We start from the raw sequence: 21,200 nt of genomic DNA, 5'->3' as shown, positions 1-21,200 counted from the left end.
CCGTTATTAAAGCGACTTCAATCATAATAAAAAATAATAGAAAAAGGTTCACGTATACAACGGAAATTCCGGTGAAGTGAGATAAGTTGGCCAAATTTTTTTTGTTCATCACATGACGTACGTAACCTACACATAAAATGGAGATCTTGTGGTGATGCTGTTGTGTTTTATACTGTTTTATGTGTTGTATTTTATTACAAGCGGCACTCAAAGCAGTTGTTTGATGCATGGAGCTAACAATAATGGAAATACTAGCCATACATGCTAGAAGAAAATCGTCAATTGCATAAAATAAGAGTATATTTAATTTATTAGACGACAAAGTTTCTGAAATTTTCAGCGCGTGTGTAGGCCTACAGTCTGAACGGTGTTTCATGAACTAAACTTTTTAAAAGAGTTTACTATTTACCTTTAAAAGAATATATTAGCATCATTGGCATGTTTTTCTTATAATGCTAAGAGATCACTATGATAAATATAAAGAGAAAATGTTGACGATTTTGTCTAAATAATCGGTTGAAATATCGCAGATTAAGATTAATTACCGATTCTCTATTATCAGGCGATTACAGTTAATCGGGATTCGAATCGGTACATCCCTACCCACAAATGATGACAGCACAAAAATATTGAACCCAAAAAAATTCAGCACAACGGTTGAAACGAGACAAACACACGACAAAACGAAAAGACGAAACAAACACAATAGTTTTCCAAAACAGAAACAAGTGACGTTTCGGGAACTGCTATCTGCTCCCGTCCTCAGGCAGAGACGCACATGGTATGAAAACACATATATTTGTGCTGTCATCATTTGTGGGTTTTTTTTTTTCCGTTCTGTTAGTCCATTTTTCTTTGTTTTTCTTTGTTTGTTGACTATATTCCTGTTATGGATTATTATGTGGTGTTTATATCCTATTGACAACAGAAATTTTTAATGTGACGTATAATAAATCGATGAACGCCGGCTGCACGCACGAAAAAAAACTGGTTGTCTGTAAGTCGGTTTACGGACGATAGTTTAACGTGACAACGTCATAACAAAACATTGATGAAATGATTGCAAACTTTTATGAATAAAATTGAATCATTTTTATTTTAATATTAAAAGAATAAATACAGCGAAACCCCTTATTTACGTTACCTTTATTTACGTTTTCCCGTTATTTGCACTATATTCTTCAGGTCCCGTTTAGTTCCCATTTAGTCCAATACAATACTTTCACGCGAATTATGTCTCAATAATCGAATCCATCCCGCTATTTACGTCACGTAACAACCATAGTAGGCCTAAAACCATTGTGAAAAACGTAACGTTTATAGTCGGCAATGATCATTTTAAATCGCCTAATATACATATTTTATAAGATGAAAAGTTGCTTTTATTTCTAAACATATAATAATTTAAGCCTAGGCGTGTAAAAGTCCGAGTAATTATAGCAGGAGACAATCTAAAATGAACTAGGGAAAAATATAAACTAACTTACGAACGTATAAACGTACCGGGAATGTCGGGAATGTTACGACTACGAGGCTGCTTGTAAGTTGTGGTACTATATTTATGTCACAACTTAGCCGAAATACTGGTACGAGACAAACATCACAAGATAAAATGAGCGGAGTCTTGGTAACTGATTAATACGTATTTTATAATTTCGGTAATATTGTACAGTTGACGCATATTTTTTTAAACTAACCATTTATTTCTGGGGATCGTAAATAATTAATTATTGGTATCAAGACATCAAGATGAACGTAAACTTGAACATGTCACGGCAGCGAGAAAACTGGTGCGTATACCAATAAACTGGTATTAGAACTGGACAAAAGTGGTACACGGGAGGCGGAGCTTATATTTTTTTCCGCTAAGCTCGTATCTATTGGCTGGCTGCTGATGGAAGGTCACGAGTCTGGGCAGAGCGTTGAGTGAGTTATACTGCGCATGCGCAGCTCAGAGAACAGAGAGAGCCAGCCGGCGGCTACGCCGCGCCGTAACAACAGCTGATTGAGTACAATGACCTGTCTCCGCGCATGGCGCGCTATTGACGGTAAATTTCCAATTTGCGGCCCCTTTTTTTTTAAATTTTTTTACTGTGGTTCAATGCGTATGTGTAATGTAGCCCGTATTTGTAATGAACGCTGCAGGATGCGACTGTATTTTAATTAACTTTAACGTATTTCTTACTTTTCCCTTCATTTACACTTTTTTACTTTGTCCCCATGAAAAGTGCAAATAAGGGGTTTTGCTGTACTTGAAATTATACTAGTAATCAACTAATCAAATTTTTAAAATGCAAGAATAATTAAACTTTATTGCCGAAATTGTTGTAGTAATAAGTAGGGACCCCAGAAAATGGTAAATAAAACTGGCTCATTTCGGTGTAAAAAAATGGCAAAAGCGGTACAAAAAATCGGTGTAAAAATAAGCAAGCGGTGCAAAAAATTGGTGTAAAAATAAGCAATCAGTAGAGACCCCAAAAAATTGTGAAAAAATTATGCCATTGGCGGTGTAAAAAAAACCTCATAGCGGTACATATAAATAAGGAAAGCGGTGTTTACGAATATGTTATATTGTACATAAAAATACAATTATAAATAGCTGTTAAATTTTGTATGTAAAAATCTTCTTTACATAAACAGGAAAAATGTAAAAACTTAGTGAAATGATTCATTCAATTCAACATTGTTATACTTTTTGATTACAATACTTCACATATGATACCTAGGTACTACTCATCTCAAGAAAATACTTATTCTCACATGGTACTTTGGTACAGTTTTAAAACCTGTTTTGTAAGTCAGTATTACTGTATTTACTCGCATATAGGTCACACCCATAATTTGAGGTCTTGAATTTGGTATTTAAGATTCCCCCCATATAGGTCGCACCGGTAATTTAATGACGCGAACGGCCGACGCACCGTGCACGAAAGAGTTAACAGGTACTGTAAAACTCCGCTACTACGAGAGCTGATAATGGCGTGATAAATTGTTGTAACAACAAGTACTCGTAATAACCGAATATAGAAAATTGAAGTCAAGTTAGATTCCTGACTTCTTAAAATGTCTTAATTGTTGACTGTAACTCAAAAACAGTGCTTTGTATTGAAAAAATGCACAGAATAAAAGTTGTAGTAAATTTAATTACAAATAAAAAAGGCCTGTTATAATTTTTTATATCTACAGCGGTTTTCGTTATGGGTTCTGATAAATACTCACGCTAAGTGAATTCACGTCACGCGAGTTGGTCTATGCTAGCCGGCTGGTTGTTATTTTCGTTCAAAACGTGGCGAAGGAACTTGTGTGGATCAGGTAGAAAACATTCGGCTATAAACGAAAGATATAAGAACAATGCTATCCTGAAATGCTGTGACATGTTTTTAGAGTAGATAATCACAGCGACAGACCGACAGGATGCGCTCCCGCCCTTGCCGTCAGCGATGTTTATTTTGACAGCTCAAGCAATTATCTTTTCCATGACCCTTCACAGCGTAAAAAAAAGGAAAAAAAAAAAACACGTTCAAATGCAGATGGAAAAGTAACTATGCAGTAAAATAAATATATTTACGGCCCTGCTAAATTTTTCTATTCAATAAAATTCGAGGTATTAGTGATTTTTCAGCAGAAATTGCTGTGTGACTAATAAAAAAATAGTATCATGATAACTTAAACTTATAAAGTATTTATTAACGGCAAAGGACAGTCGTATAAGCCCATAAACATATTTATTTGACCAAGAATGGACTATACAACCTGGCTTTTGCCGCACGCGGTGTGGGAGGGGAGGAGGATGCTGACAGTTTCTCACGCAGAAGGTGTAGGATAAAATGACAACTGAGACGGCTTTTCGTGCGATAGTGGACGCGCCGAGCTCGGCTAGACACTGCTGCGTGGACAGTCTAGAGGGGTGGTATCTATTTTTAGCCGTTTTTTAATGCCTGCCTGCTTACAGTACAGCTCTCGCCAAGATAAACGTGAACACATAGCGCCCTACAAAGTGTAACAGACTTGTTTTTCAGCCGATTTTACTCAAATTTTCGACTTTCTCTGCTCAAATTTTTCACGGTTCCTCAAAAAAACGGTCGTATAAACGGAATGGACGCATCAGAGGGCGGTCACATCAGCGGGATTCTACTGTATTGCGAAAAAAATTCCCCAAAAATCTTAAAAATTTTTTCTTCACATATAGGTCGCACTTTTTTTTCCCCCCATCATATCTGGTAAAATTGCCGCGACCTATATGCGAGTAAATACGGTATTTTTTATACAGTATCAAAGTGATGTCTCATTTTGAAAATAAAAAAATTGTTGTAAACTAAAGAACACGGGCTTTACAAAGACTAAACACATCTTAAGAAAGTAAAAACATTAAAGATATTCCATTAAAAATCCTAAGATACAATACACACTAATTCAATATCCAAATTCAATTATAGCCTATCTCACTGTACATACTAGGAATTCTCCCCTGCAGGTTTGGTTGGTACACAAATGTGTAACACAACAGTTACCATAGTATCTTTCATAGGCACTACAAAGTAGCAGTCTCTGCCTTACATCGGCCCACTTTGTCTGTCGTTTCATCACACAAGAATACAATCAGTTTGTCTTCTACAGTGTGCCTTACTGCTTCCTTATTTGCCTAGCCAAATTTTAGGACATAATTTTCTCTAAGAGTGTTGGCTGATGATGGCAAATCCCCTGCACATAAAATGTATACATAACTTACAATATACTTATAAATAGGTAGCATTTATAAGGTTATCGCTGAAAATATTAATGGGCTAATTTACTCAAAACAATTCTTAGCCAAACCTAACCTAACCTTTTCAATATTAACTTACTGCTGGATTACAGAGTCAAACCATCAATCAATCAATCAATCAATCAATCAATCAGTCAAAAATTTCTTGTGGTGTGCTCATCATTTCACAATGCAATCCATCCTATTTATGTGTTTGTTAATCTGAGGTACTTGCATATTTATTTGAAGTAAAGGTAAGTTGGACCTACAGGTAAGTTAATCGATAATATTGTAGGCCTACATATGCTTATGAACTTTTATTAGAGGGGAAAAACATTTCTAAATAAATAAGGCTAACCTTCTTCAACATGGGTGTTAAACCATTCCCTCATAGCTGGATGATCAGCTTTTTCCAAAGGAATGTTAACTTACAGCATCATATTAACAAAATCAGAAACAAATTCTTGTTTTCTGCACTTTTAAGCGAGTTTGCTTTATTCACGCTGTCGCCTATCGAGATTTGTTTAGACACTGTAGAATTTGCTTGACAAAATAATTGTCTTTTCTGTTTTGTTTTGTGTGTGTCATTTGCCACATGCTTTTTGCACGTGTCTTTGTGTGTCCAGTCAACCCGCACGTTGCAGAACTTGCACATCAGAATTTTGTCCCGCTGATCAAAAATATAAAATCCATGCAATTTCATCTCTCTTTCGCGATCAAAGATTGTCGAAGTTTTCGGCATCTTAGTCATAAATTGTATCACAAAACTTACAAAATGTGGACGGTATTTGTAAACACTCATAGATAAGTGCACGCAAAAATGACTGTCATCTTAGCTCCATGCGATTAAATTAGGTTAGAAAAATCGACACCAGTGCGCCTTGCGGCAGAAACGACCATTATTCAACACACGAAAACTGTGGACAGTCAATTTTGTTATGTTGGTAGTGCGCACATATCGATTGTTGACATTTGTTACATTTTGTTTTCATTTGTGATGGCAATATTTACTGCTTGTAAACAGAGTAATAAAATTACATGGATTTCAGTAACGTGTCAAAAATAAAATATCACGGCACTAGTCTTTCAGTCTATGTTTATTTCACGCCTATGTTTATGATGGCGTAAATAAATAGAACTTGCATTATTTGGTGTGAAAAAGCGTGAATTTCGCGACTATGTCGAAATCAAAGGAAAGTCGCAAAATACGTTTAAAGTATCAAATTTTCGCGTTATTTCGTGCTTCACCATTTTTCGGGGTCTCTACCTATCGGCAGCGCATGTTGAACATACAGTGTAGTCACGCAAGAAACAGTACTGAGTTGGGTGCATTTTGGGAGTTGGGTCCACCTGGGTGCTAATAAAGAGGAGATGGGTTGACAAGGGGATTGACTTTGTTGTCAACTGTGTGCGTTGCTTGTGTCATTCCCAGACTCCCATCGCGCTTGTCTGCCTGGGACCTAAGGTCGGTGTGCTCTTATAGGTGCAGGGATTCTAATGGTGCAATGGCTCAAGTCTTGAAGTTTCCCGGGAGAGAAGTGACATGGTTTGTATAGGATTTTAGGTCAAGGTTATAAGGTTAGAAGTCTTGATTTTGAAATAAATGTTAAACCAAAGCAAGATGAAGTCATTGATTATAATAAGGGTATTCAAGACGTAGTTAGCACTTCTTAACAGTAGTTACTTAAAAGAGGCGGAACTTCAATTTGAACACTGTACAAAGATACAAATATAACTCAAGCACTTATACATAAACTACTCAAAACTACAGGTATAGCTCATCTTATCCTGTTGGCACGTTGGTTATCATTATGTATTTATTTATAAATTTATGCCTGTATGTATGTAGTGTTAGTTCCATGACATAGTGACACGTTGGAAGTGTCTAGGCTGATTCTCGCGACTGCTTGCAGGCTACATAACGCAGGGTGGCTCGCGCAGCTACGGCGGCCGTGGCGGAAGGGGCAACCGTGCGGGGCGCGGCTCTGGCACTTCTGGCGGTGGCTACTCGGGCAACAGAGGGCGTGCTGGCTATCAGAATGGCCGTGGCGGTGCAAGTGAGTATTTCCTGCCCTCCCGATAAGTTGTCACACTTGACCATCGTAGTTTTTGCATCGTGTCTTTTAGTGCTGAGCCAATATGGTTTTTTTTCAACCAATTCTACAATTTTATTCTGCTGTTAATATTGCTCTAACCTAGGTATCACATGTTGGATGCCTCAGAAAATTAAAACTTAATTTAGTATTGTAGTTTACTGATCCACATTTAGACAAAGTAATATAAAATTTTAATTTCGTTAACACAAAAAGAAATTAGAAAAGTTTTAACTCTCTTTGAAATATTTGTTTAGTAATTATTTCCGTGAAATAACAGCAAGTATTCACCGAATTTGCTCGCGTAAAGGCCCCGCCCGCGTATACGCCCCCCCCCCCCCTCCTTGTTTTGCAAACATTTTTGAGAAAAAAAAATTTAAAAACGTGTTTTTCTGGGTTTATCTGAGGGCAGGGCAGCTGGGCATGCATCAAACAGCAAGCCATGTATTGTGAGTGGCGGGAGGTGATTTTGTAAGCGGCAGTGATACAGAGACTGGTATTATAGTTTGTCCGCTCTCAGTAGGACTGTCGTGAGGCGTGACAGACGTACGCAGTTAGTCGTATCTCAAACGACATAAAGATAAAGAAAGCTGGACTCGCGCGCTTGTGTTGATGTGCAGTGTTGTCGGTGAAGAAGAGGGGAAGTGAAGGAGGAAGGGAAGTGTGTGGTATTTCTAACACTCCTTTGTCTGGTTGGCTGGCTAGCTGGCAGGAGGGAGGTTAAGCCACGCCTCTGCCTCTCTCCCCCCCTGCGGACTCGCTGCCTCTCTCTCCCTCCTGCCGCGTCGCTGCCTCCCCCGCCCTCCCTCATTTAAACAAAGATGCACGACTTGCCAGTCATTCCGCCAGCTGTTTCACTTAATCAAAATTTAATTGGCATTTAAATAAGTTGTGGTGGTATTTCATTTTGCTTTTATTAAATATTAGTTTTTCATATCTGAAAAAAAGAAAAATCTATTTTTTCCTCGAAATTCGTGAGTAAATACAGTCAAACCTCTCTGAAACGACCCCTCACGGTTCCCAGGAATAGGGTCTTAATAGAAAGGGGGTCGTAATAGATGTTTTCCGAAATTTTCAGTTGATTCAACCCCCCCCCCCCCCCTCTCTCTCTCTCTCTCACTCACCCAAACCGCTAAGCCGTAAAATGGCAGGATGCTGTCACTCACAATGCTAGACGGCTTTGCTTTAAACCCACTTCAACTTTCATGACAAGTCCGTCGCCCTACAGGCCACCTCTAAAGAAAATATGTCAAGACAGTTGTTGACTGCTTGCTGTAGTTAAATACACTAGAACCCCGATGTCACGAACCCCAGATTTAACGAAGGAGTGATTTTACAAATACATTCTCGGGAACCGTCAAAAAATTGGACATTTTTACCAAAATGTGAAAATCAGAAAAAAAAAAAAAATAAAAACGAAATGAAAGATCATTAAAATCTGTTAATTTTAACACACAGCGTATTTTTGTGTTGGTTTTAATACTTTCAATAATGTTCATGTTGACGTGCGACGTGCCGCGCACGTCTATAATCACGAAGCCGTCAGCCCCTTCCTTCCTAAACACGTGTGCGCGCCGCCGCCACTGACGGCCGCGACAGCTGTCACCGTCCGGCCACCACCGCGTCGCCCGTTGCCAGGGCGACCGCGCCGCGTCCTTGGTTGCCATGCCAACCAGCTGGGTGCGCGCGCACTCCTACCGGCCGCCACCCCTCGCCTACCCCTCTCTTGCCAGGCCAGCCGAGTGCGCGCGCAGCTTCCCCTCCTCACCCACCTCCGCCTGCCCAGCCGCCTCCACCCGCCTTCCCCTCACCCACCAAGCCGAGGTCCGTCCAAGTCACGTAGGCCGGCTGGAATTCCTGGAAGCGCCCGTGATTCTTGGAACCCTCGGCCCTTCCTACGTCACGCCCTGGCCCTCAGGAGGGGTATATAAGGCCGGCCTTTGGGCCAGGAAGTCAGTCGGTGCCCTCGAGGCACCACTGGCAGCCGAGCCTCGCTCACCGCGCCTTCAACCGCTCACCGCGCCTTTGCTGGCAGCCGAGCCTGCCAGCCAAGAGCAGAAGACCGACAACCGAGTCCGCGAGTTAGTGTGTATCGGGAGGCTGTCGGTACCAACCGCGAGTACTCTAATAAATCTCGTACCGCATATCTGAGAGTGTCCTTTCGGGGTGAGGGAGCTCCACGGTGACCTATCCCGCCGCCAGCCAGCCAGCCGCCCGCCTGCCAGCCAGCCAGCCAGCCGCCCGCCTGCCAGCAAGCCAGCCAACCGCCCGCCAGCCAGCCAGCCAGCAAGCAGGTCAGCCCTACTACTGGGAGACCGCAGAGCCAAACCAGCCGCAGCCCGTAAGTAGGCATTCGACGAGGGACACTGGGAGCCACTTTCAGGGCATCCCAAGGTGGGGGAGAATCCTACCTAACCCTCTTAGGAACCTCCAGCCAGAAGTTACTCGCGCCAGTCAGGCCGATCCCTTCTCACCCAGGCAGCAAATTAAAGATTGGCGCTTAAGGCCATTCTGGAGGAGCCAGAGAAGAGCCAGCCACGCGACAATTAGTGGCGCCCAACGTGGGGCCACTTCTAGGACTTGTCAGTAGACGGCCACCCACAGCTGCCCCCTGAGATAACTTACTCATCAGCCAGTTTTGAGACTGCCCAAAACTCAGTGGCGCCCAGAAAACCTATCTTGAAAACACCATGGCTACTGCCAGCCCACAGGGAGATAGCCACTATTCCCCCCAGGCCCTAGAGGCCTCCCAAAAGTGCCCCGCTCCCAGCTGCACAGGAGAGGGGTTGTATTACCTAGAATGCAACACCTGTACAAAGAAATTTCATGGCAGATGCCTAGGCTGGACAGACGAAGCCAGAGACTGGGAGGGGATGGAGTTCAAGTGCGCAGACTGTAGAATACAAGCCCGGAAATGCTCCCACCCCAGCTGCAGAGGCGACGGTCAGGAACGCGTGACCTGCCGAAACTGTGCTAGGCCCTACCACATGACCTGTCTAGGATGGAGGGAAGAAGTGCTGAATATTGAAGGGTTGGAATACACGTGCACCACTTGCAGGACCCAACAACTGGCTAACTCCAGAATTCCGCCCCACCCTGTCATCACAAATGGGAGCGGCATAATGCTTCCAGAGTTTGCAGGAAGATCTCATGAGGACCCAACCGAGTTCCTTGATCAGTGCGAGGGCCAACTAATAGAAGCGGGAATCCCTCATGGGCATTGGCTCCAACATGGGCGACGCCAACTCAGAGGGAATGCGGCCACCTGGTGGAACACTTACGGGGACTTTGTGTCCACTTGGGCAGAGCTACGATCCCGACTAGTAGCTCGATATGCAGGAACAGAGCTAGTAGCAGACCTGAGTCGCCAATTCTATAGCCAGGAACAATCCCCGCACGAAGAAACAGAAATCTTCATACGAAAGAAGATACAAATATATCGGAGATTGCACCCCAACGAACCGGAAGGGACAGGGATCCCCTTCATCATCGAACTTTTACTGCCGAACCTCCGCTCGTTTCTGCGGGCCCCCCGAGCAGAAACAATTGAGGAGCTCGTCGATCGAGCCCGAGCACTTGAGAGGGACCGAATATGCAGACAGCCTCCCGAGAAACCGCCTCCCCGACCACTGCCTGCAAACACAGGACCAGTCCAGAGGGGAGTAATGCAAACCAAGCCACCCGAGCATGTCAGCCAGAATAGGCCACCCAGATGTTGGTACTGCCCCGGATACCACCTAAACAGAGACTGCCCCACACGCAGGGACAACCAAGGGCCAATAGCCGGCGATGGATCCAGGGGACAGCTGCAGAGGCAGGGAAACGAGAAGGCGGGAAGGAACGAGAGGCCGACCGACCCGAGCAAGGTATAAAGGTCTCAACTCTCCACTGCACTGGGCTGGGAGATACCAGGACAGTCACCCCGAGACTTATCGTGGGCATCGGAGAAAAGGAGGTAATGGCCCTCCTCGACTCAGCAGCCTCTGCCAACTTTATTCAGACAGACCAAATCCCTCTAACCTTAAGGGACAGACTTCAACCCTCGTCAGTCAGTCTCTCCCTAGCGGACCCCACGCAGAAAATACATGTTGAGGGAAGCATCGAACTACCCCTCCAAACAAGGATAGGGACACAGCCCGTCAAATTCCTTGTAACTGGACAGATTGAGGAAGAGATGATCCTGGGCCAGCCCTGGCTACACACACAGGAATGCATTTTGGACTTTGGGACCGGGCGTGTACATTTCGGCACAAAGACTCGGATAACAGAACAGTGGTCAGAAGACCAGCCATCAGGGAGTTCAACAGAAATAGACAAGGAAGGTGTTAAGCACCAATTGAAACCCTCCCAGGTCATACAGCTCCTGGATACCTTAAACCAGCACAGGGGGCTATTTGAGGACAACGGGCCCCTGCGGCAAACCAGAACCACAGCGCATGAAATTCACCTCAGCTCGGAACAGCCTGTGTATGAAAGGCCAGGAAAGCCCTCCCCAGGGAAACGGAAAATCATTCTCGAACAATTGAAGGAAATGAAGCAGCAGCGGATAGTGGAGCCTGCCAACTCCCCTTACAACGCACGTATAGTTCTTACCCCGAAGGGCAGTAGCGGAATGCGCTTCTGTGTCGACTATCGACCCCTAAATAAACTAACCTTTAGCGCGGCCCCACCCATGGCCGATATTGGCCACACCCTGCGGGAGTTGGGAGACGCTCACATCTTCTCAAGACTGGATCTAAGGGCCGGCTACTGGCAGATTCCAGTGGCCCCGGAGCACAGGAAATATACTGCCTTTACCAGTCCCAATGGTGAAAGCTTGCAGTTCAGGGTGATGCCCTTTGGGCTAAAAAATGCACCATGTACCTTCCAACGCCTCATGTCAACAGTGGTGTTGACAGGAGACATGGCAACATTCTGTGTCGCCTACATGGATGACATCATTATTTTTTCCAAGACTTGGGAAGAACACCAGACACACCTGAAGAGAGCCCTAGAACGATTAGAGATGCACAACCTCACCTGCCGCATGGAAAAATGTGAGTTTGGGATGAGTCAGATTAAATACCTGGGGCACCTAATTACGCCAAAAGGGAACAAGCCCCTGCCGGAGAAGATCCGGGCTATCCAGGAGGCTGAGGTACCTAAAACCTCCAAGCAGCTAAAAAGCTTCCTAGGGACATGCGGCTGGCTAAGGGACTATGTACCGAGGATGGCAACAGTGACAGCGCCACTACTACCCCTCTTGCGAAAAGGTCAGAGGTGGGCATGGACAGCAGAGAAGGAGCAAGCATTCCAGGCAACAAAGGAACTGTTCGCCCAGTTGCCCACCCTGCACCGGCCCACGCCAGACAAGCGAATGATTCTGCAGACAGACGCCAGCCTCAAAGGATTAGGGGCGGTGCTGTACCAACGAGGAGAAGACGGACAGAAGCTGATCATCAGCTACGCCTCAGCCACCTTGCATGAAACAGAAACGAGGTACCACAGTAACGAATTGGAATGTCTAGCCATAGTCTGGGCGATTAAGCGTTACCGGTATTACCTAGAGGATGCCCCCTTTACAGTCCGGACAGACAACCAGGCCCTCACATGGCTCCATAGGGTCAAGGACACCAAGGCAAAACTAGCCAGATGGGCTATTTTGCTAAGTGAGTTCGATTTCGACGTGGAACACTGTCCCGGGAAGGAGAACGAGCTCCCAGATGCACTGTCAAGGTTTCCAAACCACTCCCCAAGGGAGGACACCGGTGAAGACGATACAGGAAAAATATTTCCACCAGCCCTCACACCCCGACCTAGAGCTGACACAATAGTGCTCCTCCAAGCCATCACGACCAAAACTGAAAAAGAACGGTTTCTGAGGGCTCAACAAGGAGATCCCCAAGTTAGGAACCTCCTCAGTCAGTACCCAGACCACTACCAAGAGAAGGACGGGATAATTTGGACCCGCACCTCACCCCGAAGACAGACATGGAAACTATGGGTGCCCCCATCCTACAGGGAATCACTACTCTACCACATGCACGACCACGATCAGGCAGGGCATCCAGGCACTCAGGGAACCCTGGAAGCAATAACAGAAAGATACTGGTGGCACGGAGTCACACGAGATGTTAAGGACCACGTCCAGAAGTGCCCAACCTGTGCCCAAGCAAAGGCACACTCAACCCCAAAGCCACAAATGTACCCAAGACGACCAAAGGTAGCATGGGATACTGTAGCGCTGGACTTAATGGGGCCATATCCACGCACCAAACGGGGAAGGCAGTACTTACTGGTAGTCACCGATCTCTTCTCAAGATGGGTCGAGGGATTCCCCATAGCAAAGTCAGAGGCGAAGCACATAGTAACCCTGATGGAGAACGAAGTCTTTGCTAGGTGGGGATATCCCAGAAAAATACTCACTGACAATGGAGCCCAGTTTACAGGGAAAGCATGGGAGAAGGCATGTCGAAATTGGGACGTGGAAAAATGGACCACCCCCACGTACCACCCGCAGGCAAATCCGACCGAACGTCGGAACCAGGAGATCAAGAAAGGAATCAGGGTTCGGATCAAAGATGACCACTCCTCCTGGGACACCCACATCCCCACCATTCTGTTCACTCTAAGGAGGCGGAGGAACGAGGCCACAGGGATGTCCCCAAGTGAACTATTGTTCGGAAAAGGTCTGAAACGGCCAGGGGAATGGAGGTGGACCGAGACACCACCAGAGGACCAACCCCGATGGGGGAACCCGCAAGCAAGGCAAGAGCAGGCGCAGAAAAATCAGGAGGAATACATCCAAAAGAAATACGCACAACCAGAAAGAAAGTCACCACCCTTGAAGGAGGGGGACCAGGTCTGGGTACGAAACCACCCCCTCAGCAGCAAGGGCAAGCGGTTCTGTGCATCATTTGCGCCCAGATGGGAAGGCCCCACAACTCTCCACCGCATCCAGAACAATACTGGGTGGGTCATAGACGAGGTGGGTAAAATGAGGAAAGTGCCTTTAAGTCAAATCAAGAAAGTTATGGATCCCGATGGCAGCCAAGGTCCCATCACACCTGCAGAAGAGGAAGACGAGGGAGATTTCAGGGGCTTCGAACCAACGCATCAGGCAGAACCTAACGTAACAACCCACTCAGAGGAGTTGCCCCATCCCCAGAAGCTCCGGGTCGACCTAGTGGAAGACCCAGCCACAGAAATAAACCTCAGGGTCTCTGATACTAGTGAAGCCACGGCCACCCGAATGCCGTTCGTCCCGGTGACCTCGACCTGCCCATCACCAGGAACCCAGAAAGGGCAGGCAAGGTCGCCGGAACCCGAGGAGATCCCTTCCCAGGCTGACCAGTCAGCTAAGGACCTCCTGAACCCGTCCGGCCCAGCAGCCAAGGAGAAGGCTGTGGAGCAGATGACTCCACCAGCCAGGACTGCGGACCACCAGGACAACAGCGCACCTCTCCCGGGTATGCCAGTCCAAACCCTGGACCAGTTACCCCGACTAGAAACCCCGAACCAGCAGTCTACCCAGAGGACGGACCCAGTGCCAGCGGAAGCATGGCGCCACCCTGCCGCCAGCCAGTTGCCACCCCAGCAACGAGAGCAGCCATGGCGAGTATGCAGAGCGGCCATCGAGGACCGACCCGGGAGGTACCGGATCGGCCGCCCCCCGCACCAACAGTAAGTGTAGTGAGTGCGCGAATGGCCATTTTTAAACAAGGTATGGGGTCGCAAACCTCATCACCTCAGGGGCTTCGATAAGCCACCTGACAACTCCTGCGTGCGGGTGCAGGATCAACGAAAAAAGAAATAAGCCGCAAGAATGACAAAGACAATTACGATAGACATTTTTCAAACCATGCAATGTATAGCAGTAAGAGCGAAAGAAGAGCTCCACTCTAAGAAATGTACCTGTACCTATGTGAAAATTGTAAATGTTTAAAGCCGACAGCCGTCCCCAGGGAAGGAGAGTGTATATAAAGCTTAAACATGTGTTAGAGCCCAATAATCATAATGTGTATATGTAAATAGATAGGAACCAACCCAAGATTAAAAAATTTTGTAAACTTGGCAGGGCACACCATGTTTCCAAGGACACTAACGATGATGATGGTGTAGCCTGGGCTCTGGTTCCTTAGCGTGTAAGATAGAGCCTCATCCAGTTAGAGATATTGCAAAGAGTTCGAACTAGGCTGCAAGTTTTAGATTTGAGCCCCCTAGTCACATCGGAAAGCAGAGCTTGTTTCTTCCCCCCTATCATCAGTCAGGTAGGAGGGACATGTATCATTTCACCATCATTCACGCCCAACCTGAGGGTCATCCCTGCCTTTACCCGTATCCCCACCTCCCAGAAGACGGAGCACCGTGGAAGGCATCATCCCCAAGACGGAGGGAAGGATGGAGGAACCACCCCGAAGATCAGGCCGCACACGTGGAAAGTGGCTGCCGCCTTTTCAAGGAGAGGGGGTTTGACGTGCGACGTGCCGCGCACGTCTATAATCACGAAGCCGTCAGCCCCTTCCTTCCTAAACACGTGTGCGCGCCGCCGCCACTGACGGCCGCGACAGCTGTCACCGTCCGGCCACCACCGCGTCGCCCGTTGCCAGGGCGACCGCGCCGCGTTCTTGGTTGCCATGCCAACCAGCTGGGTGCGCGCGCACACTCCTACTGGCCGCCACCCCTCGCCTACCCCTCTCTCGCCAGGCCAGCCGAGTGCGCGCGCAGCTTCCCCCTCCTCACCCACCTCCGCCTGCCCAGCCGCCTCCATCCGCCTTCCCCTCACCCACCAAGCCGAGGTCCGTCCAAGTCACGTAGGCCGGCTGGAATTCCTGGAAGCGCCCGTGATTCTTGGAACCCTCGGCCCTTCCTACGTCACGCCCTGGCCCTCAGGAGGGGTATATAAGGCCGGCCTTTGGGCCAGGAAGTCAGTCGGTGCCCTCGAGGCACCACTGGCAGCCGAGCCTCGCTCACCGCGCCTTCAACCGCTCACCGCGCCTTTGCTGGCAGCCGAGCCTGCCAGCCAAGAGCAGAAGACCGACAACCGAGTCCGCGAGTTAGTGTGTATCGGGAGGCTGTCGGTACCAACCGCGAGTACTCTAATAAATCTCGTACCGCATATCTGAGAGTGTCCTTTCGGGGTGAGGGAGCTCCACGGGGACCTATCCCGCCGCCAGCCAGCCAGCCGCCCGCCTGCCAGCCAGCCAGCCAGCCGCCCGCCTGCCAGCAAGCCAGCCAACCGCCCGCCAGCCAGCCAGCCAGCAAGCAGGTCAGCCCTACTACTGGGAGACCGCAGAGCCAAACCAGCCGCAGCCCGTAAGTAGGCATTCGACGAGGGACACTGGGAGCCACTTTCAGGGCATCCCAAGGTGGGGGAGAATCCTACCTAACCCTCTTAGGAACCTCCAGCCAGAAGTTACTCGCGCCAGTCAGGCCGATCCCTTCTCACCCAGGCAGCAAATTAAAGATTGGCGCTTAAGGCCATTCTGGAGGAGCCAGAGAAGAGCCAGCCACGCAACAATGTAAGAATAACAAAAAAAATAATGGGACATTTCCTTTAAAAATATGGCAGCAGTAGGTTCGCAACGCGAGTGGGCGACGAAGCTCGCCCGGCTGGCTGGCGGCAGCGGCTTCATGACACATTAGCTCAACCCTCCCTCCCCTCGTTCACATTCTTCAAGGCTAGCTCATCCCTCCCAGACACACAAACCATCTAGTGTCCTCCCTTATCACACCTCAACTTGGCTCCCCTTTGAAAAACCTTCAGTGAGAAAATACTCTTTTCACTCTATCTTCTCCCGTAAAATTTGGCTATTATGAATGGGGTACTAAAGCGTTGAGGGAGAGGTAAGATCGTTGTAAATATTTTCGGAACACTCCCTCCCCCTCAAACACGCCCAAAAAAAAAGTATGTCAAAATATGTCACTTTTCACACCAAGTTCGAATTCAGTCATCTCTGGCAAAGAATATACCAAATAAAATCAAGCTGCTGTCACCAAATAAAGCATAAAACAGCCCAATGCGTGGTCGCTTCGTTATTGCTCGCGCGGAGGCGAGACGTGGAATGTTAGAAGAAAGATAAATGCGGGGGTGACAGACGGCAGCCAGTGTGTTTCCTGCGTGGGGAATAAGTGGCGTAGCCTTTTTTTTTATGCTGGGTGAAGCGACCTTTTTCTGTCAACCCACATGAAAAGATAATTGCTTGAGCTGTCAAAATAAACATCGCTGCGGCAGTTAAAACGAGTCGAGGCGGGCGTGCATCCAGTCGGTCGCTGTGTATATCTACTCGAAAAACATAACATCTCAATTCATAACAAGATTCCTTATAATCTGCACGTATTGACAGATGTTTTCAGCCTGATCCATGCAAGTTCTTTAGCCACGTTTTGAATGAAAACAACTGGCGGGCCAGTGTTGTGCCCTGTTTTGCGGACACATAAAGCTTTTATCAATTTGCTGACAGTTCTAATATATTTTTACTCTCGTTAAAATGAAGCAGTTAACGTGATTCGTGGAATGTGGGTTGTCAAGCGCTGACAGCGGTCGACAGGAAGTGATATCTATTTTTAGATATGCGCTGCCTACGGCAGTACAGCACTCGGCAAGAGAAACGCAGTAACACGCTACTCACCACAAGAAACTTATTTTCTGTCCGATTTTCTTCGGATTTTCGGCAATTTTTTCACGGTTCCTCGAAATCGGGTTGTAATAGAAAGGTGGTCGCAAGAAAAGGGGTCGCAATAAAAAGGTTTTACTGTACGGTATTCCAAAATCAGTTTCATAAAACAAGACCAGTTAAGTTCTGTTTAAAAATAATTGAAAAAATAGTATGAAAATACTTGAAATTGCATTAATAGTATTTTACATCCGCCAACTATTACCTTTTTTATTTGTAATGTTTACGTAAAATAATCTACATTATGGTGGTATGGAAATTCTGCATATCTTACGCTTTTCATATGACGTCTAGCTCCGTGGCGTAAATGGCGGCGTGTGTTGTTAGGTTGTATTTTTCTGTACGTCTTTGGAAATTTAATGCTTGTATGTTAAGATATTTATTATTCAGTGAGGTTGCTTGTGCCATCATAATGTTTAACGAACACTAAAAACAGTATGGACATTTGTTTAGGTTGGCATATTCAGAACAGTTTCAAATGTATCACATTGCAAAAAGCCCCGAACTGTGCGGTTTGCAGTGTGCGCTATTGTGATTTAAATGATTTGTCATGATGGTATGAACAATGTTTCTAATAACGTGAAGTGTTTGAAATACATTAGTAATTTGAAATCTGCAGAGGAAAAAAAATAAACAGTTTCTTTTCGACGAGCCGTTCCAATACCACATATTTCAGCGGTTCCCAGCCGGTGGGTCAGCTCAGCTCTGTTCTTGTTGTTGCTGATGCGTGAATGCATGTGATGCTGCAGACTACGGCTACCGTGGCAGCGAGGGTGGCAACTACTACCAGCAGAACGGCTACCAGCAGCGTGAGCGTGAGGGCTACAACAGCTACGGGGGCGGAGGCTTCAAGCGGGGCGGCCCCAGAGGGGGAACAGCCCGCGGCGGAGACAGGGGCGGTGAGTCCACGCTCCGTGTAGTTGCTACTTAGTGTTGTGAAATATAGAGACGGACGAGTACAAATTTTTGTTTAAATTCAAGCAGAGTTCAATTTGAGTTGAAATTTGAGTTGAAATTTGAGTTTAGACTTGATTATTTTTTTGTTGAGTACTTAAAAATAGTTGCATTTGAATAGTTGCTGAAGGTTTGTTTTTAGGTGAAGTATTATAATGGATTATGCTTCTAATGCATATAGCATGATAGCATATTGCAATTATGCTATGATTGTGTCAAAATAAATAATGCATCTACAGACTTACTAGTATAGACTAGAACTGGACGGGATCCCGGTTATCCCGGGAATGTATTTTTCCCGAAAAGTCAGAAGGGGAATATGATTTTTCTCATTTCACGATTTTATTTTGGTAGTGTTTATGTCAGTGGCCAACAATTTTGTTAACAAATACACTATTTTCAGCTGTTCAAACAAACAATTAACACTGGCATAATATACAGCGAAACCCCTTATTTACGTTACCGTTATTTACGTTTTCCCGTTATTTGCACTATATTCTTCAGGTCCCGTTTGGTTCCCATATAGTCCAATACAATACTTTCCCGCGAATTACGTCTCAAAAATCGAATCAATCCCGCTATTTACGTCACGAACAACCATAAACAACCAGAAAATACCGTGGAGCTAGTAGGCAATGAACATTTTAAATAGCAAAATATACATATTTTATAACATGAAAAGTTGCTTTTATTTCTAAACATGTAATAATTTAAGCCTAGGCGTGTAAAAGTACGAGTAATTATAGCAGGAGACAATCTAAAATGCACGAGGGAAAAACGTAAACTCATGAATGTACAAACATGGCTGCTTGTAAGTTCTGATACTGTATTTATGTCACAACTTAGCCGAAATACTGGTACGAGACATAAACTTCACAAGATAAAATGAGCGGTGTCTTGGTAACTGTTTTATACGTCTTTTATAATTTGGGAAGTATTGTACAGTTGACGCCATATTTTTTAAACTAACCATTTATTTCTGGGGATCGTAAATAATTAATTATTGGTATCAAGACATCATGATAAACGTAAACTTGAACATGTCACGGCAGCGAGAAAACTGGTGCGTATACCAATAAACTGGTATTAGAACTGGATAAAATTGGTACACGGGAGGTGGAGCTTATATTTTTTTCCGCTAAGCTCGCATCTATTGGTTGGCGGCTGATGGCGTCATGAGTCTGGGCGGAGCATAGAGTGCGCATGCGCCGCCGCGTCGTTACAGCAGCTGACCGAGTACAATGACCTTTCTCCGCGTTTGGCGCGCTATTGACGGTAAATATTCATCAATTTGCGGCCTTTTCTTAAAAAATTTTTTACTGTGAGCAATGTGTATGTAGCCCGTATTTGTTATAAACCCTGCCGGTTGCAACTGTATTTATAATTTGGAGAGGCAAATAATCTCCTTGAACAGCCAAAAAAGCAAGCAGAAGAAAATTTCAAATTTATTTTTTAGGAAGTAATCAGAAAAACATTTTGGCTTTCATTCTTTTTTTATTTTTGTCAAATGTGGTAAATTAATAATTGATTAAATACTAAAGTAAAATTTGTTGTTAGTGTGTTTGTACCTGCATTGTAGTATGTGCTATTAAACAAAAGGAAAAAAATTCTAAATAAGGTAAACTGTACTCCTTTTTATACTTTTCCCTTTATTTACACTTTCCCGCTTTTTACACTTTTTTACTTTGTCCCCATGAAAAGTGCAAATAAGGGGTTTTGCTGTATATTCAAAGGCACAATTGTATATAAGTACTTTATTCATCATTTGAAACATACCAAATAATCAAAGTTATTTCACTACTGTCACGATACGATAGCAGTACCAGACCTGCCAACTCTCACGATTTTGGTGTGAGGCTCACGATTTTAAGGTCCATCTCACGCCCTCACGCCAAAATAGTGTTTCCTCACGATTTTTTGGGGCCCCAAGATTTTGTTTGTAAAAGATACAAAACAAGTTTTACGAAAGCTTACAGTAACGAGTTTCCATCAATACTCGAGTCACGTAAAGGAAGCAATTTTGCGTTTTGTAGCGTGTACCATGCTGATTTTTCTATCTCGCATAGTGGAAGAGGAGACATTGTGAAACATGTCGCTACAAAAAAACACAACTAACATGTGAAGTGTATTGCTTCCAATAAAAAAATTAATTTTGCTGTGAACAGTGATTTAGTGTTACACGAGCAGAATGTTATTTTACATCTTTTTTAGTTGCGGCCCTGCATGATCACTACACGACAGCGCTAAATTATGTTCAACTAAATTAAATCTGCAACCTATAATTTGTTGAAATAAATTTTGAAGCAGAGACCATGTAACATATGTACAGGTATGTCACTTAAATTTAAAGATTCTCATTTGTTGTTTTTTATATCTAACCTGTATTTATGGGTCTGAAAATTTTTATCGAGGACCTCATGATTTTTTAAATTTGAATGTTGGCAGGTCTGCAGTACGAATCTCATCCACGATTGAAAACGCAAATTTTAGATGTATGAAATGTGTGATGAATAGTTATTTATTTGTTTTGTATCACATACCAGTATCTGAAAGTAATAAAATGTATAAACAAAATTGGCTTTGACCATGGATTACATGTTGTGCTATGGACAAAATGTGAACATGGTATTTCAAACTATGTTAAAATCAATAGTTACAGTATGATCAATTTACCACCCATGTTTACACGGCAGTAACTTACTTGCTGCATTTATCTAACTGAAGATATTTGAGACTTGTGCCTTGAAAGCAACA

The 21,200-nt window shown here is 44.9% G+C and overlaps 1 protein-coding gene across 2 annotated transcripts in view; it reads left to right on the top strand.

Annotated features, from left to right (window-relative positions):
- LOC134535771 (caprin homolog) overlaps positions 1–21,200 on the top strand; it is a 190,213-nt gene that overhangs the window by 91,734 nt on the left and 77,279 nt on the right. For both annotated transcript variants that reach the window (XM_063375016.1, XM_063375017.1), the window contains exons 9-10: positions 6,658–6,801; positions 18,242–18,391. In XM_063375016.1, the coding sequence (XP_063231086.1) occupies positions 6,658–6,801; positions 18,242–18,391 (294 nt within the window). The remainder of the gene's footprint in view (positions 1–6,657; positions 6,802–18,241; positions 18,392–21,200) is intronic.

The sequence above is a fragment of the Bacillus rossius genome, chromosome 10 (assembly GCF_032445375.1).
Source record: "Bacillus rossius redtenbacheri isolate Brsri chromosome 10, Brsri_v3, whole genome shotgun sequence".
Taxonomy (NCBI): Eukaryota; Metazoa; Arthropoda; class Insecta; order Phasmatodea; family Bacillidae; genus Bacillus; species Bacillus rossius.
The sequence above is the reverse complement of the archived record's forward strand: the minus strand, read 5'-3'. Positions and strand labels throughout refer to the sequence as shown.